At 40.4% G+C, this 27,616-nt stretch overlaps 1 protein-coding gene across 1 annotated transcript in view; it reads right to left on the bottom strand.

Annotated features, from left to right (window-relative positions):
* App (amyloid beta precursor protein) overlaps nucleotides 1-27,616 on the bottom strand; it is a gene marked incomplete in the record, with an annotated part of 263,474 nt that overhangs the window by 195,814 nt on the left and 40,044 nt on the right. Inside the window, 1 exon segment of the mRNA XM_017801687.2 lies at nucleotides 3,321-3,488. Coding sequence (XP_017657176.1) covers nucleotides 3,321-3,488 — 168 coding nt within the window.

The following is a 27,616-nucleotide window of genomic DNA, read 5'->3' as shown; positions in this document are numbered from 1 at the left end:
ATGACTGGGATATTTGTAAATATAAGGTTACGTATTTTACACATAGTAAGAAATTACATTAGTCTAAGATTGTGACACTTTTGGGGTTTTCTCTAAGATCTATGACCTCTCCAACCATGTGTATTTGGCTATGTTTACAACGCCGTACATGAGTTTCCTCCCATTGAGTGGGCTTTTAGTCCAATTAGGTAGCTGTTGATTACCCCCAAAATAAAACTGCCACTACTGCACCAATGCCGTATGCTGTGCACGTCATTGATGTGGGTTGGACCATCAATTGGTGTTCTCCCTTAGCACCCTGCATAGTGCTTTCCAAAGCTATGAGAGCTAGTCTTCAGGGGAAATGACTCCCAGGACAGTTTCAGCTCCATTGCTCCAAATCATGTCCAAAGTATGTTCTGTCTTCAGCAGTAGGGTCTTACCTTCAAGTTCTGGGAAGTAATCAAGGGCTGTGGCAACAGCCTGTGTAATTTGGGGAGTTTCTTGGACCACCCTGGCCAAAGTAAGGTTTCTCCTGTCTGGCACTGTTTCTTGTTATGTAGCCTTTAGCTATACACATGAACTCATGTAGAGATATACTATGTGTAACTTGTCATTAGGTTGTTGGACTAATACGATTTCCTGTTTTTTGGGTTTTTTTGTTTTGTTTTTTTTTTTATACTAGCTAGGCATTATTTATCTCTCCTAAGAAGAGTAATATTTATAGGACCAATACACAAATGTTTTTGAAAAATCTGGGTATTTTTATCTGAAACTAAAGGTGGAAAAACCCAGGTATCCTTGCTGATACAGGTACATCAAAAGAGCTATTTTCCAGAAACGAATATCCTAAACTAGGTGTGACTTCTGGCCTTTCTTAAAAATCCTATTTCAAGGGGGCTGTAGAGATGGCTCAGCAGTTAAGAGTACTGTTGTTCTTGCAGAGGACTAGGGTTCAATTCCCAGCACCTACATGGTGGCTGACAACCATTTGTAACTCCGTTTCCAGAGGGATTTGACACCCTCTTCTGACCTCCGCAGGCACTGCACAACACAAGTGCACTTACATACATGCAGGTAATACATAGATACGACATAAAAATAATTAATAAAATGTTTTTTTTAATCCTATTTCAGTAATTTTTACTAGCACATGGGCAGCTGGGTGAAATGGCTAGAGGGTACAGGTAGGCAGCTAGATGGGAGAAATAACTTGTAGTGCCCTATGGCACAGTAGGGTAACTAGTTGACAACAATTATTTGAATATTTCAAAAGAGCCAATGAAGAAGACTTTGAATAATCCTGAAATGAAAAAAAAGGAATAAAAAGAAAATAAGATAAATCTCTGAAGTGATAGTGAACTATTGTGATCTAACCATTATACGTCATAGATACGTGCTGAAATGTCGTATTTCATACTGCATAAATATGTGCACCTACTGCATGCCAAACACAAAGCTATAATTTAAAAAATTCTATCTGAATCCCAGTCTGCATAATCTATATGTATTTCCACAAAGGTGAAATAATATCAAAAACATAAGCATACAGAGTCTCATATTTACCAAACTCATAAGTGAAATTGTATTAGATGAACTATTCAGCAAAGTGTGACTATTATTTCCCAAATGCATATTTTTAAAATGTCATATCTAGGGAGAAAGTAAATTTATTATTAACTATTACTTAATAAACAAACAGGCAGAAAGAATATTGTGCTTAAGTACTTGGGACCAAATCCAGGCTTTCGCACAGATCAAGAAGTAGTCTACAAACACTTTGTCACATCCTCAGCCCAGTGAGCAGAATTTTCTTAATTGATATGTATATATATATATATATATAGTGTATAAAGTATTAGTGATTTATACTTAAATATGAAAAGTTATCAATTCATAGCTCACCATTATAACAAAATAAAAATTAGATTAATTTCTTTAAATGTTCTTAAGTCACAAGCAGTGAGCTGTCCTAGATAATTGTGAGGGAGAAAATGCCTGGGATTCTAGTTCTTTCCAACTGAACCAAGGAAGGAGCTCTGCATACTAAGAGCAAAGAGATGATGAAGAATTGGATGAAGACTGAAGAGCTCTGTGAACAAGATACATATGATTTCTGAAACATAAAGTTAAAGAAAAAGCCAGGTACAAATAGTGTTTATTGAAAGCTATCTTTTGTATAAGAAAAAGAAGGAAAAGTAAATAGAAACTCACAAACTCTGATCCAAAAATCTGAAATCTGAAATGTTCCAAAATCTGGCACTTTTTAATAAGTGCTGTGATTCTACAAAACTATAAATTCTACAAATATGTGCAAATTTTGGAGTTATACTGTGTCACATTCCACGTGTGATGGATCTCCTGTGACAGGCTGCACTCAAAATGCAGAAACACTAAAAGTTTTGAGTAAAATGACCTTCAGGATATGTGTATAAGGTATTCAGGAAAAAGGTGTGAATTTCCTGATTAGGCTTGGGTCCAATTCCCAAGACAAGTCATTATGAATTTGTAAATATTTAAAATTCTATGAAATCCAAAACACGTATGGCCCCTATGGCTGTTTGAATGAGGAATGTTCCTCACTGGCTCTAAGTATTTGAATACTTGGCTCCAGGTGCTGTTTGCAGAGGTTTAGGAAGTGTGGCCTTGCTGGAGGAAGCTTGTCACTAGGGGTGGGCTTTGAGAGTACACAGCCACAACCCATTTCCAGATCCAGTCTCCCTGCTTCCTGTGCCTCCTTGAAGACGTGAATGCTCAGCTCTCTGTTACAGCTACCTCTGCTGCCATGCCTCCCGCACCGTGATGGACTCTTATACCTCTGGAACCACAAGCCAAATAAACTCTTTAATAAGTTTCCTTGGTCATGGTCTTTTACCACAACAGAAAAACTTAACCTGATGCTCTTATGAGGATAAATCAAGAATAAATGGGTACAAATAAGAGATGAGGTAGAAGTGAGATTTGACTGTGGTTTATAGACTTAACAGTATGAAAGTTTGTTTCAAAAATAAAATACTGGAGAGAAAACTACAATAAATATAAACATCTGTAGATGAAGTAAAACATAAAATCAGTAACTGAAAAAAGTAAGTCCAACACTTGCAAAAACACTTCCTTGGCTGTACTAAAGTATATCAAATTCTAGTTTACTGATGACACAACATGACACAATTTGTAATTAATGTAAACTATAGGGTTAAATACGTTCATGATACAGTATATCATTAGGAACCAAGACTTTTACTGTAAGACATAAAACATAAATGAAAAGTACAAGAATTAACTTTTTAAATGAATACACGCAATCTAAAACAACCAAGTAAGAACCAGCCAGAACTCACTTCTTGGCAGTACTGCAGGATGCCCTCCTTGGTACCAATGCAGGTTTTCGTCCCCGATGGATCCGATTCCCACTTCCCATTCTGCACGTTCATGTGCATGTTGAGCTTGCCACAGAACATGGCAATCTGGGGTTCTGCCAGCAGCCCGGCATTGGCATCAGTGGGCACCTAGAAATGAGCAAATCTTAGTTAGTTACAGAATCCACAACTCCAAGGTAGAGATTCAACAGGAATAGGGAACGGGCAACAATATCAAAAAGTTCTGTCCCTGGTCATCTTCAGTTATCAGCATACTTCGGGTTGAGTATTACACCTGTTACAGACATGTCGAATGACCTACATAATACAGTGCTTTAATAGCGCAATACAGAGAGGGAAGTAACAATGAAGTAAGAGGATTTTTTTAGCCAGGAGTGGTGGCGCACACCTTTAATCCCAGAACTTGAGAGGCAGAGGCATGTGAAACTCTGTGAGTTCAAGGCCACCCTGGTCTACACAGAGAATGGCAGGCCAGCTGGGGCTACAAGGAGACCCTGTCTCAAAAAGGCAAAAAAGAGAGAGGACTTTCTAAAATAAATACAATCACAGTGGAAGAAACTACATACCCCTAACCACCAGCTGACTCTAAGCCAGTGCCAGGCTGTGCCTGATGACCAGGCCTGGAGGTGACATTTCATGCCACATCTCAGCCCTGACAGCAAGATGTTATCAGTGTGCCTTCATTGGTGAGCAAGTGGCTGCATCTGATTTTTTTTCATCAGAAAACTTCACTGGCGAATTCACCATCCACAAATATAACCAAATATGCTGGCCATTCCACAAGTCTTCCCTACAACTCTCCATCCTCACTCTTTATCTTTTTGCCTCCAGAATCGTATGTGTGTGGTGTGCAAGTGCACGTGTGTGCGCACTGTGCGTGCATGTGGATGCCAGAGGACAACCTTAGCCACTGGTCCTCAGGTACTGTCCACCTTATTTTGAGACAGGATCTATCACTGGCATGGAACCTGAGAAGTAGGCTAGGCTGACTGGCAAGAGAGCCCCAGAGATCTGCTTGTCTCTACCACCCCAGCACTAGCATTACAAGGGAACACACCTGGCATTTTAAAATTTGGGTTCTTGGTATATAATGGAACTTGTAGTTCTTTCAAGCACTTTATCAACTGAGCTACCACTCCAGCCCTCTCTTGGTTCCTTAAGTATGTTAGGGGTACTCAAGTCCCATCTCCCCTACCACACTGTAAGGAGTCAATGTTTTATTCAGAGCTTAGCAGATTTGTTGCTGTACAGTAAACTCAAAAGCAAGTCTTAGCTCTGACCACTGCAGGCACTATACTATACCATTTCATAATAATGCTCTGAAAAGTCTGCGGTCTGCATTTACAGCCCCTCTGTGTATAGGTAACTTTGTCTCCTTCCTTCCCTCTGTCCTTCCCTCCCTCATAGCCCAGGCTGGTCTCCAACTTGCAATCTTTTTGCCTCACCCTCCCATACTAGAATGACAACTGTACCTCTGTGCCCAGCTAGATATTTTTAAAAAGGAAAATGGAAGTCTGAAATATCTCTTCTACTTCACTCAATAGGTTCTCCAAAAAAGAAAACCAAATCCACAAGGGGAAAAAGAGTGACTAGAACCCAAGGAATCAGAAGACACGTTCTTCCCTGGTGATATCCAGCTGCACATGTGAGCTGCATGCCAAGGTAACTACAGTAACCACTCCTGCATGATTCTGCTATAACTTGAATCAGTTCCAAACACTGTTCACAGGAGGAAAAAAAAAGACCAAAAACATCTGGAGAGACCAGTTTAAGACATTTCTCTCCACAGAAATGTAAAATAGACCAAACATCTGCCCACCCAGGTCTTCTTCACATATGTATTTTGTCTAACCACAGCAGAGGATTTGTGCCTTAAAAAAAAAAAAAAAAAAGGCAAAGATTGAACCTACTCATTGGGTATAAGAAAAGAGCTGCTGGCCAAATTTCTAAAATCATGTTTTCAGGAAGCCTGTCTATATTTAACAAATTCTGTCTCTCTAGCACCAGATGTTAAGGTCCTTCAAACAGCAGCTGAGGCCACAATGTCACATCATGTGCACAACAGCTCACACAGCTGGGAACCCTCAACTCTTCATCGGGAGCTCCCCCCACCTCCACCCACACCCCTCGCCCCGCCACGAAACTGAGTTTCATCATCCATCAGATGCAAAGTAGGAGCTGATGCAGAATGGTCAATGAACTTAAACTTCACAGCTCTGCTGAGTGAGGAAAAGGATATTCAATGCCTGGATCTCATAGATCAGAATATAAATCTTGCCAACTTTATTGAAATAAGCAGGTAATAACATGACAAGGAAGTTGGTCCAGTGGTAATCAGGCACCTGTAGGTGAAAGCCTCAAGCAGAAGCTCAGCAAACTGTGGCTTCCAAGAATTTACAACCCACCAATGCAATTCCCACTGTATGGCCCACAGAGGTTTATTCTGCTAAACGTTTTAATATAGTCCTTTTCCATAGAGTTCCACTCTTAGCAGGTCATGATATCTTATCCCCAGCTAAAGAGAAACTACAAAAACTCTTTGAGACTTGGTGGGAATTTTGTTAAAAAGAATCCGATTCTCTCAGCCTCGGAATTATCCCTGGTTCCATTTCTTCATGACCTGGCACTATCATATTTGAGGAACGTGGACCACCTCTTGTTCAGTACAAATGCAAGGATTCCAGTTCCTCCCTTTAAAGAACATTTAATTGGCAAGTCTCTTTTGTGATAGCGCCCCAAAACAGCCCCCCCCCAACTCCATGGCCCTTCATGTTTTCTCGTAATCATGAAATGGGGCAGTCCCTTCCACGATGTATACTAGTTTGTCTGTGCAACAAACAAAATATGACAGAAACTTGTCTAGAGCAAGGTTATGACACTGCAATTCCTCACTGCTGTGTGGGATACTCACTGTGAGGGAGGTCAGCTGCTGTGTGTGAGGCCCAAGGACTGGGGAACTCAGATCTCCTTTACAGACAAACCAGTGAGCTTGGAAAGAGCCCACACCTCAGTCAAACCTTCACCTGGCTGCAGCCCTGGTTAGGAAGAAGGCTACAGCCTCTAGAGACCCCAAGCCAGAACCACCTAGAAGACACCCCTAAATCTCTGCCCATAGAAACTGTAAAAATGACTGCTGTTTAATCCGACAAACTTATCACACAGCAACAGCCACTGACATTTTCCCTTTTCTCCAGTTCGTTAGCCACACATAGCTCTGAACACCTCTACTGAGCACAGTAAACAGGAGACAAAAACCCCTACCGCACTTCTTCACAGAGCAGAGGATCCCTCCACTACTACCCTACAGAGCAAAGGATCAGCAAACTTTCTGAATGGATCAGGCGATAAGTATTTTGTGTTTTGTGGGTCACACAGTCTCTTTTGTGACTATACAACTCTATTGCCGTAGCACAGAAACAGCCTTAGACAAGACCCAAAAGATAAGCATGGCTTTCTCCAATGAATACTTTACAAAGAAGACAGCAAGCCCCATCTAGCCAGTAGGCTGTAGAGCACAGCTCTGGAGAAACTACCTGCATTCCTTTCACTAATGACAAATTTTAACTCATCTCATGATTTAAACACTCACTGCCAACACTCTTCAATTGCTTCTTTTTAAAAGTTTATTTTGTGTACATGTAGGTGTGTAGGGTGTACATGCCATGTGGGGGTGCACGAGTGCCATGGTGCACATATGGAGGTCAGAGGACAACTTACAGAAGAGGGTTCTCTTCTTCCACCATTAGAGTACTGGGGATTGAACTCAGGTGGTTGGGCTTGATGACAGGTGCCTTTACCAACTGAGTGATTTTCCCAGTCCATCCACTTGCTTTTTAATCCTCTGGTCCAGTCATCCGGTTTACCTTCCCACCACTGACATGACCACTCCAAAGTTATGTATGGCTCCTATATGAGAAGCCAAGCAGGCTTTTTCTCAGTACCTGTCCCTCTTCCCCTTATTTGCCACACATGAATTCCTACATAGATTTCTCCTCTCTTGGCATCCGTCACAATGAATTATCCTGACTCTTCTTTGAGCTTACCTTCCAGGAGTCACCATGCTCCAGTTCCACAGCTTAAGACATTCCTAATGGTGGAGCTGTTGCTTCTCTCCTACCTTCTTTAAAATGTCTTTTGATTTCTATCTGCCAATGCACGGTTACAACATACACTAGGTGATGACATATTTTGTAAGAAAAAGCATCGAGGGAGGCTAAGTCTCTACCCTGACAGTTAAATGGCAAAACAGGTGAAACGTTTCCAGCTTGAGACTTTTTTTCTTAATTGATTAAAATTGTTCCCTGACAATTTCGTACATGTATATGGCACATTCTGTCCCCCCCGCCAACTCTCTTACCTCTCTCGCACTCCTGCCATCCCCTCCTCCTCTCTACAAGTGTCTTTCCCATACTCATACCTTCTTGGTTTTTAACTGATTTTAGCCAGGACCAGGGATTGGAACTAGCCATTGGAGTACCTGTTGGGCTCACTAATACACAATTGAAGGCAATGAATGCCTCTCCCCAGAGTCCATCAGTTGCCAGTCATTGAGTAGAGAGGGGCTGGGCCCTCTCCATTAGCCCCTCCCTGATCCAGGCCTAGTCTTGTGTAGACCCTGCAGCATGAGATTTTTGGTGTTAAGACCAGAAGGTCCTTTGGGACAGTTGTTCAACTCACCTGGCCCTTTTTTTTTTTTAATCAGATCAAATTCTGCTTCACATTTTACCATGATTTCTTCCTTTTACATCTTCCGCTCTTCCCTTTGTCGTCCTTCCCCCACTTGCCTTTATAGTTATTTTAACACCGTTGGTCTGTATCATATGTATGTATATGCAGGCAAACAGTAGTAATCTGTTCCACACTTCTTCAAATAAACTGACTATGGCCCTGTAATCACCTAATAATGTCGCACTTTAACAAAGCTAGTTTAGACAAGAAAATATGTGCTTTGGCTCCTTTCAGGTTTTCCACCCAGGGGATTTAATATTTGTAACAGTTAACTTTCACTGTCAATTTGATTAGCTTTAGAATCTGCATGGAAACACACCTCTGGGTATGTTGATGAGGGTTTTCCCAGAAAGGTTTAACAGAGGAGAGAGAACCTACCTCAAACATGAGCAGCACCATCCCATGGGCTGAGGGTCCCAGACTGAATGAAAAGGAGAAAGTGAACTGTTTCCTATGCCTGCAGTGTGACCAGCTGCTTCCTTGTACAGCCATGACTTCCCCGCCATGATGACTATACCCTCAAATACTGTATCAAAATAAACACTTCCTTACTTAAGCTGTTTTTGTTGGGTATTTTATCACAGCAAGAGAAAAAGTAACTGATACAAATATTAACTTTAAAAAATAAATACATATTGAGAGAAATATGATAATCAGTACACCGTATTTCCATAAGGTGGAGGCAGTTTAATTTAAACATGTATTTCTCAAAAATTATAGCAAATTATTCAACTAGGAACTATAAAGTTAGTTTTATCTACACATCTTGTTATACTTCACAGTATAAAAGGCGCTTTACAAATAAATGATTCAGTCACAAAACCATATTTCTCCAGCAAAATTCTTTTCCAGGGGCTGCAGAGATGACTTAGAAGAGCTCTTTCAGAGTCCCTGCGTTTAGTTCCGAGCACCCATGTCAGGTGGCTCACAACCACCTGTAACTCTAGCTCCAGGTATCTGACAGTCTCTTCTGGCCTCCCCCCATACCTGCACTCATGTGCACATCTTCACATACAGACACATACATATACACACATAATTAAAGAATAAATCTTTAAAAAAAATCTGAAGAATTTTTTTTCCAAACCAGTATGAGCTGTGTGTGTGAAGACAGGAGGATTATATTCACGTGCAACGTTGTCTTCCTCACCTGCATCACATAACATGTTCAAGAAATAGGCTGGTTGCTAGAAGCAGCACAGCCCCAGCACGCAGCCTAAGGGATAGCAGCACCATCAAAAAATGGTGTACACAGGGCAGAACATTTCACTGTCCCTCCCCAGCCCTAACAAGTTTACTCAAACCCCTTTTCCTGAACAAAGCCTCAAAGAAATGGCTTCATAAATCACATATAAGGTCGTGCTTAGGACCTCTTAATGTGGCTAGCTATTCATGAAATAGAAATCTCCAGGTTCTAGAATACACATGGTCTCGAAGTCATCCTGAAGACAACTGCTCCTCACTTTTTAAAATATTTCCTACCATAGAAAAGAAACAAAAGAATCTTAGTAGATAAGAAATACAATCACTAAAATTACTTCATTTTAATCATCTGAGGTAATCTAAAGTTACTTTTTCCAGACTCTAAGACAACACCTAAGGGTTAGAACCGTGGTATATAAATGGTCATTCATGGTCCATGCATTTCTGGGAAACCAAATATGAAAATAATTCTTGTAACTTGTATGGCTTCTCACTGACGTCCTAAAACTAGAGATGCTTTCCCATGGGAAAGTTGTGCTCAGTGACAAAGAACAAAATAGTTATAACAGTGGAGTGTTCATTCATGGCCTCAAAAGTAAGAGGCAACTTACAGAACACTCAAAACTACAGAGATGTAAATATTATACTTTAAGATGCTGCCAAACTTTTGAAAACAGTCCTTTTCCTTTACTATCAGAAGGAAAAAAAAAAAAAAGTTTTTTCATGCCACAACACATAGAGCAAAGACATGAAACAGGCTTTCCTAACAGTAATTTAGCTGCAAGTTGGCCTTGAATGGGCACAGTTAAAATAAAGGTAAACATGTAGACTTAATCTGGGCCAATCTGCAGAGGGTGCAGGTAGAAACCTACCTAAAATGCCTTCAGTTTACCATAAAATACAAAGCCTGCTGCTTTTCAAACTGGGTGTTCCTTCTCTCCAAGAACTGTCTCTCTCATTATTATCACCAAGATCAAAATTCCTTATAGAGCGGGCTTGGCAGCGTTCCTAGCTGCAGTCCCAGGACAAGGGAGCTCAAACAAGGAGCCCTCTGTTTCCCTGGCTGAAAAGTCCAGCTTGGCAACCATAGCTTAGCTGCATCTGTGGATTTATGTCATTTCAAGGCTTCTGGCTAATGAAGACCATCTGGTTTCTGCACCCGAGCAGACTTCTCACTGATCTGAACAGCTTTCTCATACGGTGAAGTGTTTGGTACTTTTTTCTCCTTCGGGTGGAATTCTTGTATGATTTTTTAAAGCACAGGACAGGGATTCTGTTTCTACCTTGTCTGTGGTTTCTTTACATAAATACTGTCTTTCCACAAACTGAGCACAGTTCAGTTACATTTCATAAGAAATTCTACACTCCAAGTTGCTTTTAAATGGAACAGTGAAACATTTTCCATTTTCAAATGTAAAGAAACTTATCTACATAATTGTAGATCAACATCTACATAACCTGCCTATTTTCACATCAAATTTTCAAGTCTCCAAAGGACAAGGCTGTCTATGGGGATCTCCTTTAAAGACCCCAAAGCGTATCTTAGCAGAAAACATCTGCAACTGGCTCATTTATCAGCAACAGAAAACTAGAATTAAAACTAGAATGACAGAAAAGATCTGTAAAGTCAATCGTATCAGCTCTGAGGAGGTAGGAAAGGCTGAGCTAAGAATTCACCCAAGGCCAGAGTTTCAGAGGCAGAGAAGGGGCTGGGCTATTCCCTGTCAAGAGCTCGGCTGACATGAGCAAGCTGACTCTTCAATTAAAATGGAAAATTGCAATTTTCCAAGGCTTTGCCCTGGTGTATGTGTATATGCATTTCTGGAGAGACAGAACAGAACTGCCAGGGAACACGTACAGAAAAATGAAACGTGACTGCGGTACAGGCCCAGTCTTCTGACTACCCACGTCTATGCACAACACCCTTTGCAGCATAACTACTTCTAAGCTTGAGTTTCAGCCTCAAAATGATTTGTCACAAAAGCAAGTGGAAGTGGGGAGAAAATCCTTTCAAGGAACTAATCTAAGTATTTTTCACTCCTGGAAACTTGTCATTCTTCTGGGGACACTGTTGACATAGCTTCAAATGACAAGTTATCGCTCTTTGAGGCTATTCAAGGCCTCTGTTGATGCCAAGATTTTCTAGGGTTGTAAATCATAGGTGTTCTCAAGCTGACCCCAAACTCCCACCACCTCTCATCTCAAGCCTAGTGAAGCATGCTCACTGCTGGTGCCCAGTAGGAAATCAAGAGGTCTATCAATAGAAACTCTTGTTATTCAACACCCACAAAATTAATAACCAACACTTAAAGCTGGCATTGTAGGCAGGCCCCAGAGTGACTTGCTACCGAACTGCTTGAACAGACAGAGATATAAAATTGCGATTTTAAAAACTGGAAGTTTCTGCAAGGCAATTGAACTATTAGGTTCAAAATTAGTTTGTAATCCAATTATGTCTACCTAGTCCTTTAAAAAAAGGACTGCATGTTTCAACTGTTTACACACAAACATATATACTTATAAATGTACTATCCCATGTACAGTTATGTCTAACATGCCACTGCATTCTTTCTTTTGGAACTGTTGGGTGTCCCTGTCCTGTCATTCTACTCCCTCCCCCCAAGTGCTGGAGATCCAACTGTATGCATTCAAGGCAAGCATTCAGTCACTGAGCTAAAAACACTAGGGTGTGTGGTTGCTGTTGGTGTTCGTTGTTTTTTGAGACAAGGTCTCAGGCAGCCCAGTCTGACTACTGAGGATGATCTTGAACTTCTGACTTTCCTGCCTCCACCTTCCCAGGGCAGGAATTGCAAGCCTGTGTCATCAGGCCCAGTTTTGCTGTAAGACTAAAATTCTTTCCCAAGCTGTCAGGATATACAGACAGCAAATCTCTTTAATCTTTCATGTTTCACACACAGTATTTCCATCTCTGTATTATTTGACTCTCATTTTGCTATCTCTCATCTTTACTCAGTGATAGGAAAAGGAGGGAGGGAAGAAAAACCAGGAACCAAAGCACTTACTCAGGCCTTTCCTCTTTACCTCATTTGACTCTTACAAAAGCCAAAATAAGTTACTTCCACAGTAACTTAGATAATCAGAAAGTCTAGAAGTTGTCGAGGTGTTCACAGTCCACAGTGCTTTTTTCATAATAAACTAACTTATTCACCATTGTGTGCCCCCTGTTTGTGGGGAGAGAGTAGATGCTCGTGCGTTCCTTATACTGGTTTCAAACTCTTCTCAATCTTATTATTTTCAAACAGTTTTCCACCTGTGGAAGTACTATTTTGCAGGTCTTTTACTGTCTTTCTAAGAAGTCACACTTCACTGAGTGCAAACAAGAGGGGAATTACATCCACACCTAAAATGTTTGATCTGCATTTTTAAAATTTCTAATCAGCAGACAGTAATATCCAGTAACCTTTGATAGCTTACTGTTTAGAAAGTTGTACCTGGCTGGGCATGTTGGAACAGCCCTATAATCCCAGCACTCCAGAGACAAAGGCATAAAGAGTTCCAGGCCAGCCAAGGCTATATAGTGAGACCCTGTCTCAAAAGAGCAAAACGAAAAAAATTTTATTAAAAAACCAAAAAGAGGCCCAGTGTGGTGGCCCACGCCTTTAATCCCAATACTTGGGAGGCAGAAGCAGGTGGATCTCTGTGCGTTCAAGCCAGCCTGGTCTACATAGTGAGTTCCAGGCCAGCTGGGGCAGAAGAAAGAAAAAGAAAAAGTTGTTCCAGAAATGCAAACAATAACTTTCTGCCTTAAATCAAATGATGTAGCCAGTCCAATCTTAAAAAACAAAAGAAAAAAGCCCTCAATGTTCCAACTCTCAGTGCACACTCACCAACTCATTTTATTATGGTATTTTCTAATTCCAGTAGTACAAATTGGTACAGTCACTATGGAAATTAGTGTGGAGATTCCTCAAAAAAGTTTGAAACTAATCTACCATATGACCAAGTCATGCCACTCTTGGGCACATACCCAAAAGACTCTACACCTATTACAGAAATACCTGTTCATCCATGTTCGTTGCTGTTCTTTTCATAATACCCAGAAATTAGAAACAACCTAGATGTCCATCAGCTGATGAATGGATAATGAAGGTGTGGTACACATACACAATGCAAATTTAAAGTTTAAAACTGTTACTAGCACTTTCAAAACTTAGATAAGACTGCCTTTTAACTAAATTTTATGACTCTAATAATTTTTTCTGAAGAAAATTTTAGCGTCCCAATAGAAATGCATTTTAAATTCACACTAGATTTCAAATACTTAATATAAAAACTATAAAATAAAATGAAAAAGTTCTCATTCATCGGCCTAGAGAGATGGCTCATTGGCTAAGAGTACTTCCTGCTCTTCCAGAGGATACTGGTTCAGTTCCCAGCACCCACATCAGATATTCAATCCATCTGTAACTCCATCTCTAAGGGATGTGGTCTCTACAGTACCTGCACACATGTGGCATTCACTCACACATACTATACACACACATGCACATAAAAAAATAAAAATAAGTCATTTAGGAAAGTTACCATTCATAACTTTATATATTACATGCTAACATAATAATTGAGCCAAATAATAGCAAAATTAACCTTAATTTTTTTTGAAATGTGGCTAATAGAGATTTTTAAATGATATATGAAGAATTTGCAAAACCTCTCTCTTACTGCTGCCCCAATCATGCCAGAAATAAGCCAATGCAAAACACAGAACATGTTGCTTTTAACATTACATAACAATACAGTGCAGCCCTGTCTTGTCTAATTTTACTACATACAGATACATACCACCTCTCTTGAAAAGTGAAAATTTCAGCTGCTTCATCTGGCACACATTGGCATACTTATAGCCAGAAATGTCATAAGCATTTGGTATTTAATGTGTTGTGTAACATAGGAGTAGCTGTGGTGTATGAGCCACACCACCTTGGTTCTCACCCTTAGGTCTGGTAATGAAAAATTGGAATAGAAATAAATAGAGTGTTGTTCCAAACACAGGTACTGAAGCCTTTAAGGAGATGTCAATCAAGTGTTACAATGTTTAGTTTTGCCTAATTATGCAGTCTTACCCTTATCCTTTTTCTTTTAGACCTCTATAAATAATAAACAATTTGTTTAAATGTATTTAACTGCATTTCACAAAATATATACTTAAAAGGAAATATTTCAAATGCGCAAATAATCTAATACTACTAAGGAGACTATGATCCTAGTAATTTTACATTAGCTGTGTGAATATAAAATCTTAGAGTAACTATAATGCTCCAAACAAGTGCCATGTAGATGTAATTACCAAATACTGTTGTCAGTATGACCAACCATTCACATTTGTGAATACAATGTATAATGAAACTGGTGTAGTATACCCAGTAAGGGCTCTTACCACATGCAGCTTTGGGAGGTAGGTATGCATGCCAAAAAAAAGGTGGACTGAGAAATAGGAGTTCTGGGATGCTGGGGCAGGCAGAACAACTGATCAATACTCAGCTGGAGATCATGCCAGATTTCAACATTGGAAGGGTTAGCAGTTACCTTAAATCCTAAAATTTTATATATGTGTATATATACAATATATTCTTAATAAATACATATAATATCTAACTATATCATATAATATATACATGCATAATAAATATATAATAGATATCCCCTGAGTTCCATGCATACCTGGGCACACAAATGAAAGAGTCACAAGCTCTACTCGCATAGATGTCTTTGCTTTGGAAAACATATTCCTGCGAAATAAGCAAGCTAAACTTTTCTGATTATTCCCAGGATCATTCTGTTTTACCGCAAATTTAGCATATTTTCATGGACTATGTGATACCTCACTTATCGCCTGGCAGAGGGATGATCCTCAGGTTTCGTGTAACATTACACTCTATTCAGTATCTAAGGACACAGAAGTGGAGAAACAACTGGTTTTCTAAAGCTTATGGCTTATTCAATATGCTTAATGCTTAATGCAGATCTAAGTTCACATTCAGATGAGTGCAAAAGAGAGAGTTTATTCTGTGAGAGCCCACTGAGACCCAGTAATTCAGATATTTACCGCTGACCTTTGCTCTCACATCTTCATAGACACAGAAGCACACATATGCACATATGTGTAGAGACATAGTAAGAGACCAGTGCAATGGTCAGCTGTAGTCAGGACAAGATTACAATGATTACAATGACACATTATATAAGAATCCAGTGTCCCCAAGTGAGGGGTATCAAGGAATTTGCAGCCTTGGAACTTTACCCTTCTATTTTTACTGGATTTAAGAGAAATATTTCAGGATGAGAACATGAGGAATTTTATTTTTCATAAGCAGAGAGTATATTTACATTATTTCTTCAGTTTATTTCCATTTGAAGTTTCATAATATTTACTTGTCTCCCCTTCCTGTGTGGTTTAACTCTCACACCATTGTATTTCCATCACTGGGACTTTTGGTGTCAGAGAAAGATGCCTTGAACACAAGAGAACTTCAGAGAGAATTATTAAGTTGATGTGACAATCCATGATAATTTTCAAACAGCATTTTTGTTCATTGTTGAAACTGCATTCCATTAACTTATCTCTTTTAGGGTAAGCCAAGATTATTTCTTCTCCAGAGTTGTAAAGAATACTCAAAGGTTCACGTTTCAGGAGCTTGATAAGCACAGGTAGATGATCCTTCTTAAATAACTTATGTCTGGCACCATGAAAGACGCCTTCCCTGTCTAGTGCCCTCAGCCTTACAATAAAACATTTTCAAAGTACCATTTGTTTTGCAATAAAGGCTTTCCTGAGCTACAATACTGAGGGAAAAAAGGCAATTCTGAAAAAGAAGAAACAGTGAAGAACTCTGCTTCTTGGCATGAGGCAATTTGAAGGCAGCAATGTTCAAAGCTGAAGGAATGCAGTGGCTGTGGAGATGTGTAGATTCGATTTTCGGTTATGCTGAGCCTTCACCTAAGCACTGCAAACACACACTAGGGTTCCCAGTCTTCCTTTTTGTATGTGAAATGCAAACCAGATAAAACCACATCAGAAGTATATGAAGGCAAAGAAAGAATGAATTTATTCCATGAGAGCCCACTGAGTCTTTACCACTTGCCCGCTTCTCTCTCTTCCACAATAAACACAAGAAATAAAGAATGCCTGGCATGAAAATTAATCAAATTAATAAATGAAAATGTAAAAAAAAATGTAATTACTGGCAAAGGCATGGAACAACACAAAATAAATTCCAGCTCTGATACTTATAGGATTTTTAAAAATAATTGTTTTATTGATTCCTTAAGAATTTCATACAGTGTATTTTGATCATATTCAGACTCCCTCCTTATCTTCTCTCAGACCCACTTGATGACCAGGTCACACCCTTAAAGAAACTGACTCTCCCTCTCCCGCAGCTACCAACTGCCAACAGTCCCTCAGCTAGGACTGGGGCTTCTTGCTCCTCTCCCCTCCATCCTGGGATTTTGTCTGACTTGATTTTTTATTGTGGTAGCAGGAGAGTCATTTCTTAAGGCAGAGAAGAAAAAATACAGCATCCACCCCTCTGTCCTTACCAGTTCCTACACACCAGCTGCGGCTGAACTTGTTCTAACCTCAGACTCCTAGAATATTCCTGAGGTATAATACTGAGAAATAATGTAAAAACAAGAGCTCAAACAGCAAGACTGTTTGTGAGCCATGCGGCTCAGCTCACTTCCGGATTCTCTGATAACAGTCCTCAGAGAAGCATCACTTTGCAATCCAGGCAGCATTTTAAAAAATCAAAATATCTCACTAGACTCCAAGAACTGCACAAACACTATGAGTAGCCAGACTTCATGAATATAGCTCCCAATTGGCTAAATCAACTATTCTCTTAATTCCTGCAGCTAAAAGCCTTCAGCAGCACAAAGTGATTCTCAGAGATTGCAACATGTAACCTAATACTAAAGTGAAAAGCTAGTGAACAAAAATACACTTGAAAATACTGCACGGATAATACAGAGACTGTAGACACAGGAGCCAAATGGTGTGTGTTGATGGTTATCACGTCCTTCCCACATTCACCAGACAAGGTTTCAGGGCTGTTTCAGTCCTAGGCTAAGCTTCAGTAAAGTTCTGGCTTGGTGACTTAGAGTCATATATTACCCAGGTACTGACCATATTCATAGATGAGGGCTGTGGGGTGATCCAAATGAGGTTCAAGTCACTAACAGAAAGAGGTGAAATAATAAGGCAACAGTGGCGTGTCAGAGGCCTTCAGGACAGAGAGCCCGGCTGTCTTGGACAAGGAGGAAGATGGAATTTTCAGGGAGTAGGCAGACAGGACTGGAGCAGAAATGAGCACAGGTGAGTGTGGGGAAAGGAACGTGATCGGTACCTCAGTTCAAGTGGGGAGGCAATCTTGAATGTGTACTAAGTCAAAGCACAGGGAGCTACTGTTCAGACCAAAGAACATAAGAGAAGTAAGCCATTGGCTGAGGCGGTATAGGCCCCTTCCTCTCTAAAAATATAGTTATATCACAGGGCTGTGTTGCTCTGCAGTGGTGCTGGCAGAGAATGAGTCTGCAGTGCCTTCACAGCTACCACCTCAAAGTGCACTGAGGGAGCACACTGGAGTTCATCCCACTGTGGGAAGGAAGGAAAGGAATGGGCTCCTTCCAAAAGTCAAAGCTTCCCTGGTATATTAGTAAACATCCGATTCTTCCTCTACTGCTGTGAGGTGCACATGATATTGGGAACTCTTGGAGTCAATCTGGCAGATTGCCTTGAGTGATGGGAAGTTGCCAACACATGTTAACAGACCTGATCAGGGATGCCTATGTGACGTGGGGAAAGAGTTTTCTAGATTGCCATCATGCTTTCCTGCCCCCCCCCCCGCAACCCCCACAAAACCAGAGAGGTTTCTGACATATCTACAAAAAAGTAAGTCCTGGGGCTGGAGAAATGACTCAGTGCTTAAGAGCACTGGCTGCTCTTGCAGAGGACCTGGGTTTAATTCCCAGCACTCACAGAGCAGCTAACAACCATCCATAACTCCAGTTCCATGGATTTGATGCCCTCTTCTGATCTGCACAGGTATTGCACAACACAGGTGCAGTTATATACATGTAGGCAATACACTCATACGCATACAATAAAAATAGGAAATAAATTTTTTAAAAAATAAGTTCTGGGGCTAGAGAGAAGTCTCAGCAGTTAAGAACACTGGTTGTTCTTGCAGAAGACCGGGGTTCAAATCCCAGCACCCACATGGCAGCTAACAACAGTCCGTAACTCCAGTTCCAGAGGATCCGATGGCCTCTTCTGTCCTCTGCAGGCATTGCACAACATGGGTGCACTTACCTACGTGCAGGCAATACACTCATACATATAAAATAAAAATAATAAATAAAATATAAAAAAAGTAAGTTCTGAAATAGAGAAATGGCAGGCAGTTCAAACTACACCCCACTCGCAGGTAAGAGAAGAAAGTGTATTTGAAAGATTTAAGGTCCACCAAGAAATCAATCCAGAACATGAGCACAAATTTATTTTTTCCACAAATTTGTTCAAATACATCAAGAGAAATAGATAGCTGTGATGGTCTGAATGAGAATGTCCCCCATAGGCTCCAAGTATTTGAACATTTTGTCCCCAGTTGGTGGCACTGTTTTGGGAGGTCTTAGAAGGTGTGGCCATGATGGAGGAAGCACATCACTGGGGGCGGGCTTAGAGAGTTCTTAAGACTTGCCAGGATCTCAAGTTGCTCTTTGCCTGCTTGAATATGTGAGAACTTAGGTTCTGCTCCTCCTCCAGCCACCTCTGCCCCCTTGTCTCCCCACTGTGATAGACTGACTCTTACCCCTTTGGAACTGTAAGCACAAATAAACTCTTTCTTCTATAAGTTGCTTTGGTCAGTGTTTCTACCACAGCAACAGAAAAGTAACTAATACAATAGCTATGGTGACAAAAAGAAAAAAAAAAATCAGTATGTGGACCAGGTTCCTCCTCTACTGCATCTGTCCACTGTGTGTTGTTCTAACTGGGAAGAATTTGAAGTAATTTGCAAAAGGCATCTTCTCAGATGTGCTAGACAGTGTTTTATATGTTTTCTAAATCTGCAGCGATTGTAGTATACGCATAACCAACCTTGGCCAAATGAAGGTACATGCTCATACACTACCTGTGCTTGCAAGCTTTCACATGCATGGCCAGTCTTCAGTGAAGACTTGCTTGTCTGTCTCTGGTCTCACCTGTGGAATTCAGCCCTGCAGTGGTTGGTTCTCTACTGGGGAAAGTCAGTTAACTCACATGGACCCTAAGTTACTTTGCTTTCTGAATCCCTTCAGCAAAATTCAAGTTTGCTGGAAAAACTGGTCACCACATGAGTAGTTCTACTGGTATCTACAGGCAAAAAGGCCAGGGATCTTACATAGGGGCACTAGCCTCCCTGACCCCCCACAACAGAAAATTACTTGGGTAAAAATAATGAAAGTATCTATGTTAAAATTCTAACAAGATTTTTTTCCTTAAGGGAAAACCCATCTCTGTATTTCTAAGATAATACTTATACCGACAGTTCTTAAGCCTTGCCAGATCTCCAGTTGCTCTTGCTTCCTGTGTCTGTGTGATGATGTGAGAGCTTAACTTCTGCTGCTCCTGCTCCAGCCACCTCCAGCCACCATGCCTCCCTGCCATGACAGACTGTAATCCCCCTGGAACCATAAGCTCAAATAAACTCTTCCTTCTATAAGTTGCTTTGGTCAGTGTTTCTACCACAGCAACAGAAAAGTAACTAATACAATAGCTATGGTGACAAAAAGAAAAAAAAAAATCAGTATGTGGACCAGGTTCCTCCTCTACTGCATCTGTCCACTGTGTGTTGTTCTAACTGGGAAGAATTTGAAGTAATTTGCAAAAGGCATCTTCTCAGATGTGCTAGACAGTGTTTTATATGTTTTCTAAATCTGCAGCGATTGTAGTATACGCATAACCAACCTTGGCCAAATGAAGGTACATGCTCATACACTACCTGTGCTTGCAAGCTTTCACATGCATGGCCAGTCTTCAGTGAAGACTTGCTTGTCTGTCTCTGGTCTCACCTGTGGAATTCAGCCCTGCAGTGGTTGGTTCTCTACTGGGGAAAGTCAGTTAACTCACATGGACCCTAAGTTACTTTGCTTTCTGAATCCCTTCAGCAAAATTCAAGTTTGCTGGAAAAACTGGTCACCACATGAGTAGTTCTACTGGTATCTACAGGCAAAAAGGCCAGGGATCTTACATAGGGGCACTAGCCTCCCTGACCCCCCACAACAGAAAATTACTTGGGTAAAAATAATGAAAGTATCTATGTTAAAATTCTAACAAGATTTTTTTCCTTAAGGGAAAACCCATCTCTGTATTTCTAAGATAATACTTATACCAAAATTGGCCCTGAGGCTTGGGTATAGTGGTAAAGAATGTTACCATGTTTGAGGTCTTGATCAATCTCTAGTACCCAAAACAAACAAACAAAGCCCAACAGGCACTCCTGAGAAAGGATTTTCTGCTCCAAAGAAAATGCTGATTCTATAACCAGTTATGACACACTGCTTTAAAGAATGTTTTATGCCACTAGAAATAGACAATCTTTCCTCATTTATCTGCAAGATGTCTGCCTGCCAAGTTGTCTCTAAAAGAGACTAACCAGTAAGTAAGGACACGGCACTTCATGTGTGTCACTCCTGGCTACAAGCTGCAAGCTCAGTGTGGCAGAGCTGACTCACTAAGTCCACATGATATTCTTAAACCCTCTGAACACTCTTAATTCATGTAGTTTAATGGCAATCTGAGCTCTAGCGGCAAATACATGGTTGATAACGTTCATTCCTGACAGCTTACTAGCAATGAGTAACAATTCCAAACAGGGTGAATGAAGGAACACGTTCAAGCTGTCAAGAATTTCCTGGTTCACCTTTTAGCTACAGTATTAAAATTTTATCTTAGGGCTGGGCATGGTGGCCCGTGTCTGTAATCCCAGCACTCAGGAGGCTGAGGTAGGAGGATCATGAATTCAAGGCAAGACAGACCTACATAGTAAGACTTTAAAAATAATAAAATAAAATAAATTTATTTCTTATAAAGAATTTATCTTATGGAAGACTTTTTATTGTAAACTCATTCCCACTAAATTTCTAAATATATTATCAGGTGGTTATATTCAAAATGGTCCAGTGATTTTTAAGACAGTTTTGAAAAGGATGAATATATACCTCACTTAATTCCTAAATGAGTGATCTCAAAAATAGTTTCTAGAAGATGTTAAGTTATTCCCAGGAGAAGGAAGGGCTCTGTTATCAAACACATTTGGGAAGAAGATCCATCAAGATATCTGGATGGTGGAGGCTTTGAGAAAATCCAGTAATAATGAAGCCAGGGAAGTTACTTTTACACCAAGTTACCACAAATGTATTTGGCCAGGAGGGCCCTTCCGCTGTGACCTATTTAACACATTTAGAGCAGAACTTAAACAACGTACCATGAGATTTGAAATGAATGACTAATCAAAACCTAACCAGTCATCTAAGCAAAACAAAATAAGGAAAACCAAAGGAATCCTTAAAAGGAAGGCGAGCAGTGAGCACCATTACCAAGCTCCTACAGAGCCAGCAGGCCAGAACAGAGGTTAGGTGAAGACGAGTTTGCAAGGAGGACAGTACTTCAGAAGCAAATCCTAAGAATTCCAAACGCGCAGGAAAATAAAAAAAAAAAGCCTATAAGGATCTAATACAGGGTAAAAATCATGGGTTTGGGGGTTTTGTCATTGTTGTCTTTTGCACTATACAGGTAAACTGAACAAAGGTAGATTGTTAGAAGTCCAGTCAGGCATGATGGCACACCGCTGTAATCCCAGCTGCTGGTATAGGCATCGTATGTTTGAGGCAGGCATAGCCTACATAGCAAGACCCTGTCTTCAGAAGATTTTCTTCTTTCATTTCACAAAATAAATAAATGTCATGACTGATGACAGGCACACATTTTTAAACCTCATCCCTAGGTTCCAAAATCACACTTGCAAAATATAATAAAATGACATTAAGTGAAGATGACTCATGAATGAGAGCTAAGAAGAGAAGTGACCGAGGCCTGACAGCCAAGGCCAGCAAAAGCATACTCCTGAGGGGAGAACACGTGAGTGCTTTTGTGTCCTCAATACAGCGAACTCCCTGCTTCTGATTTCATAGTAGAGAATACAAATTACCTCTCATTTTCACACTTTTACACAGTGAGAGGTCAGTCTGACTCTTGAATTACATGTTCCTTTTATAAGAAGAGAAGGGTTTAGAGATCTTCACAAAGTAGCAGTAGCGTTGTGTGCTGCAGATGTCTGGGGGGAGTGGGAACAACTGGTAAGTAAAAAGATGATGCAATAGCCTGAACCTTACTGTTTGGTAAGCAACGCCTTGCCAATAGGCATAAAGTACTGACCATCACACCAAGGCCAGACTGATTACACTTCCAGTTAGAGGAGAATACACTATAAAACATGGGAAAGTCACCCTCCTAGGACCAGACAGAGCACCACTCATGTTTAAGACACAGGGGAATATGCATTGTTTTAAAGAGAAACACAATCGCTGTAATTAGGGTCTCACACAGTCAGATTTTGAGCAAGTTTTAAGACACCTGTGAAAGGAAACATCCTTGTTTGAAGTTCTTGTTTGAAGAACACAGAGTCTTTTTTAGCATTTCTATGGAGCTGCACGACATTGACTTTCAAAGGACAAGAGAAACTGCTGAGTTGGGGCGTGCACCTCAGTGGTAGATCACATATAAGTACAAGGCCCTAGGTTTGAGCCCCAGCATCTCAAGGAAGAGAGGGAACAGATAAAAAAGTAGAGAAGGAAATAAAGGGGAGAAAGTGAGGAAGGGAAAGTTTACTTAGAAAAAAGCAAGAAGCTGGTACACCTGTAATCCTAGCACTGGACTACCAGGGCTGAGCAAAGGGCCGTGAGTTCTAGGCCTGCCTGGGCTACACAGAAGAGTCCAAGGTCAGCCTGGGTTATAGAGCAAGACCCTTTCAAAGAAAACAAGGGGGGGGTGGAGAAAGGGAGAGGAAAGGGAGGTAGACAGAGAAGGAAAGGCGAAGGGGAGAGAAGGAGAGGGAACGGGGAGGTAGAAATAAAAGGAGGCAGGGCAAGAGGCCTCCCTTCTTGACAAGCTTGCCCGTGACGAGTGCATCTTGGAGCTGACTACAGCAGCACACCAACAACTAATAGCGTTTCAAGACAGGGTCTTCAGCACATAGTCCAAGTTGGCATTGAATTCTTAATTCTCTTGCCTTAGACTTTCAGGCACTAGCAGTACAGATATGACCACCCTGTCTAGTGCAAGGTCTTTACACGTTTGGTACCTAGTCTGAGAACCAAGGTCAAAGTCCTGTCTGTATTTTATAAAACTGGTGACCTGTTCTAGGTTTCCTTAAAACATACTGCAGCGTTAAGATACAGACTCAGAGATGACTCGACTCTGGCTAAAATTATGCTAAAGGCAAATTCCTGTTTCTAAATTCAAGTCTGGACAGCACAAGTATGTGAACTTTAACAGCCAAACAGAAACTTCACTTCTATTTAGCAATTCTTATTTTTAGAAGCAGCCTTCCCTTCCTTCCTTCCTTCCTTCCTTCCTTCCTTCCTTCCTTCCTAGCACAGAAAAGAACAAACAGAGAGCAAAATTCTGCTTAAACAGTCAAAATCACCTTTTAGACAGGGATTCATTACAAAGAATAAATTCGATCATTTCCCTTTGAGTCCACCTATTCCTGGGTAATATAAATTTATGTTATCAATAAATTAGTGAAAAGGCTCATGAAATGAAACACTTCATTATTTACCCAGGGTGTACAAGGGCTTTCTAGCAAAATGTAAGCATTTTATATTTCACAGTGATTCTATGAAACTTTTTCTTCAGTAAGGACAGCCCAGCAGAGAGCAATGGCCTCAGGCATTCAAAGCTGATGGACTCCTTTACTAAGTTAAAACTAAGATGATCAAACTCTCCTCAAAGGCATTGGCTGTGCTTAAATAATAATGGAAACCAGAAAATACCTATCATAGTATGCGTAAAGTAAGCACCAAGGAACATTACTTTACAATCAAAATGAATGACCAATAAAGAAAAATTCAAGGTGGGAGGGGTGGGGATGGTGGTGCATGCCTTTAATCACAGCACTAGAGAGGCAGAGGTAGGTAGATCTTTGTGAGATCAAAGCCAGGCTGGTCTACATAGTAAATTCCAGGCCAGCTGGGGCTACAGAGAGACCTTGTCTTGAAAAAACAGTAAATAAAAAATTAAATAAAACATAAAAAACAATTTTCTTTTCACAAAATTTCTCTGAATGTGATTTTAGAGAAAAGACACCACTTATTTCTTCTTTCCATTCCCTTTCCTCCAGTGCACAATAAGGGTAATGATCATTTTCTATGAATACCTTGTAAGATCTGTTGTTAAGTCAAAACAAGAACATTTTTAATCCAAGATTTACAGATTCTCCCAAACTCCCACCTGATCATTTTCTTGAGAGTCAAGATAATTTGGCATAAAACCTAAATGTCTCTGAAGTATCACACATGATTAAACATAAAATTTACCACCTCATGTTCAGTAAGATTTTTATTCAGTCATCCAATCTTACCAATTCATCAAATATTCCTGGATATGCCACAATGCTTATTTCCAGATGCTTTTAAACAGCCTTGTATTCATGCCTTTTAGGGAAAAGATATCCCTTCTTATAATTAATTTCTGTGCATAATCACATACCAAGCCAGGATTACAACTACCTCAAGACCATACCTTATCAAGAACATGAAACTGGTTAATATGATTATCTATATAACCTTACAACTTATTCAGGAATTGAAGATCTCCCCAGCCTACCAGGAAGTTTGGGCCAGCTACAAATATGCATGGCCCATAACCTCTACAACTTAAGAGGTATTCAGGTGCAATTCAAACATAAATAAATTTGATACTGCTTCCTAAGTGGTGACCCTTGAAATACGACAAAAGATCTAAACAAAATCCAGGGGAATTACTTTCTCCTTTATATAAAAGTTTTAAAATGTAATTTTCCTTATTGTATGTGTGCGTGTGCAGGTGTGTGGACCCCTATGTGGAGGACAGAGGACAATTTGCTGGAGTTGGTTCTCTCTTTCCACCGTATGGGTATGTGGGTCCTGGAGGCTGGTGTCATCAGTCATCAGGTTTTGTGGCAGGCGAGGACCTTTACTCACCGAATCATCTCACCAGCCCTCTTTTTTAGTTCCCAGCCAGAATAGCCCAGGCTGGCCATAAACTTGTGATCCTCCTGCCTCAACCACCAGGCCCAGTTTTCTTTCTTAAGTTTTTTAAAAAAATTTATTTATTTTTGTGTGCATTTGTGTGTCTGTGTGTATACACGTGTATGTGCAGGTGTGCATACACAGAGGCCAGAAGAAGGCCCCGCTGTCCTCCTCTATCAATTTCTGCCTATTTCTTTTGAGGTAGGGCTTCCCCTGAACCTGGAACTTACATTTTTCTCCTCTATCTAGGCTGGAAGCCAGCAAGCCCCAATGACCCTCATGTCCTCAACCTCTTGGAACTGGAGTTACAGCTGCAGGCCATACACAGAACCAGCTTGTTCTATTGGTGCTGAGATCTAAACTCAGTCCTCATGACTTCACAAGTGTTCTTAATTGCTGAGCCACCTCTCCAAGCCTCCAGAATTTTCTCCAACACAATGCAAAATTAGTCCAAATGTTTTTATGCCTCCTACTTCCCCCAGTGCTGGGGACTAAACCTAGGTCACTGTTCACGCTAAGTGTTTCACCAGTGTGCTACATTCCCCAGCACTAACCCAATTACTTTTTCTAAGCCTCTTTGATCTTAATCACTCCAACTTTTCATTTTTCCATTTCCTTTGTCATGTATCAGGGTAAAATGCAAAGAATCTAGAGGATGTATTAATCATACTCAACTATGATTGCAAACTCATCCTTGAAATATAAACGTCTTCATTTGTCTAGATGCTGAGTCCTTCAGGAGGCAAAATACAAGCCTTGGCTGGAAGCAACTGGAAGCACAGGAGCCCTTCCCGCCCTTCTCATTTCAGGTTTACATCTCTTCAGTTTTACCAAATCAGGAGCATGCTGCACATGACTCACTGTAAAGGAAGAGATCTCTTGTGGGGCATTGGGATTTACTTCTGAGAAACGATTTCACATCTGTGATCCTTCCCTCGCAGGTCTCCCAATCACTGAGGGTATGCCCTTGAAGCAGTTGGGCTCCCCCCATGCTGTGCTGCCTCACCACAGGCCCAAAAGCAACAGGCCGATGATTTCAAGCAATTATATAAAACCGGAAAGCTAAACGAATAGGAAATGTGCAACCACTGAGCAGTCATCTAAATCTTCAAAAAATTTACAATCTGATGATTCTGCTCCATCATCAAGTCAGAGTCATCGGGCTGTGGGGTACACTGTGTTTTAAATTTAAACAAGTCAAATAGGTTATCAGTAAGATTATTGTAGCATTTTACCTAAGAAAAATTGAAATTTGACATACAGAAAACAGGAGCTTGACCTCTGTAATCTATCTTCAGTATCTACATGAATCTGATTTATAAATACTTTCATAAATAGATTTTTATGAGTTGTTCATTTACCTCAACCCATCTAGTCCTTCTTCTCCTTCCCCAGGAAAGCAACCATAAGGTGTGTGCTGATTACTTCTTCATCTAATCAGGGATACTGGACCCAAGGCAGGCTGGCGGTCTTCTAAATGCACAAAATTGGTTTTTAACCTATAATCAAGCCTTGGCCCTAACTCCAAAAGAAGTTACTCTGTCTTGGAATCTAATCTTATGAATAATGGGCTTCCAAAAAGAAAGCACAGGCGGGGCACCTTAGAACAATGGTCTTTCAACCGTGTTCTGAGGAACTCTGGAGTTTTGCCTTGGCACCTTAGTATTTGAGGTAAGTCAGATAAGGAAATATGATTAAGGTTTCAATGAAAGTGAATGAGGCATTTAAATTCATTTTATAATGAGGTTTCTATCTAATCTCTATTGTGCTAAACAAACATACTGACATTTTTTATTATAGTTTCTAGACTTATTTTTTTAACTTTTTAAAAAACTTTATTGAGAATTTCATACACACATAAAAGGTGTTTTGATCATATCTACACCCACTCCCTCCCTTCCAGCACCTCTCATTATCTCACCATCACTTTTTTCTGACAACTTTGTGTACTTTCCTTCCTTCCTTCCTTCCTTCCTTCCTTCCTTCCTTCCTTCCTTCCTTCCTTCCTTCCTTCCTTCCTTCCTCTTTCTCACTTT

The sequence above is a fragment of the Nannospalax galili genome, unplaced genomic scaffold (genome assembly GCF_000622305.1).
Source record: "Nannospalax galili isolate Female #2095 unplaced genomic scaffold, S.galili_v1.0 scaffold903, whole genome shotgun sequence".
Classification (NCBI taxonomy): Eukaryota; Metazoa; Chordata; class Mammalia; order Rodentia; family Spalacidae; genus Nannospalax; species Nannospalax galili.
The sequence above is the reverse complement of the archived record's forward strand: the minus strand, read 5'-3'. Positions and strand labels throughout refer to the sequence as shown.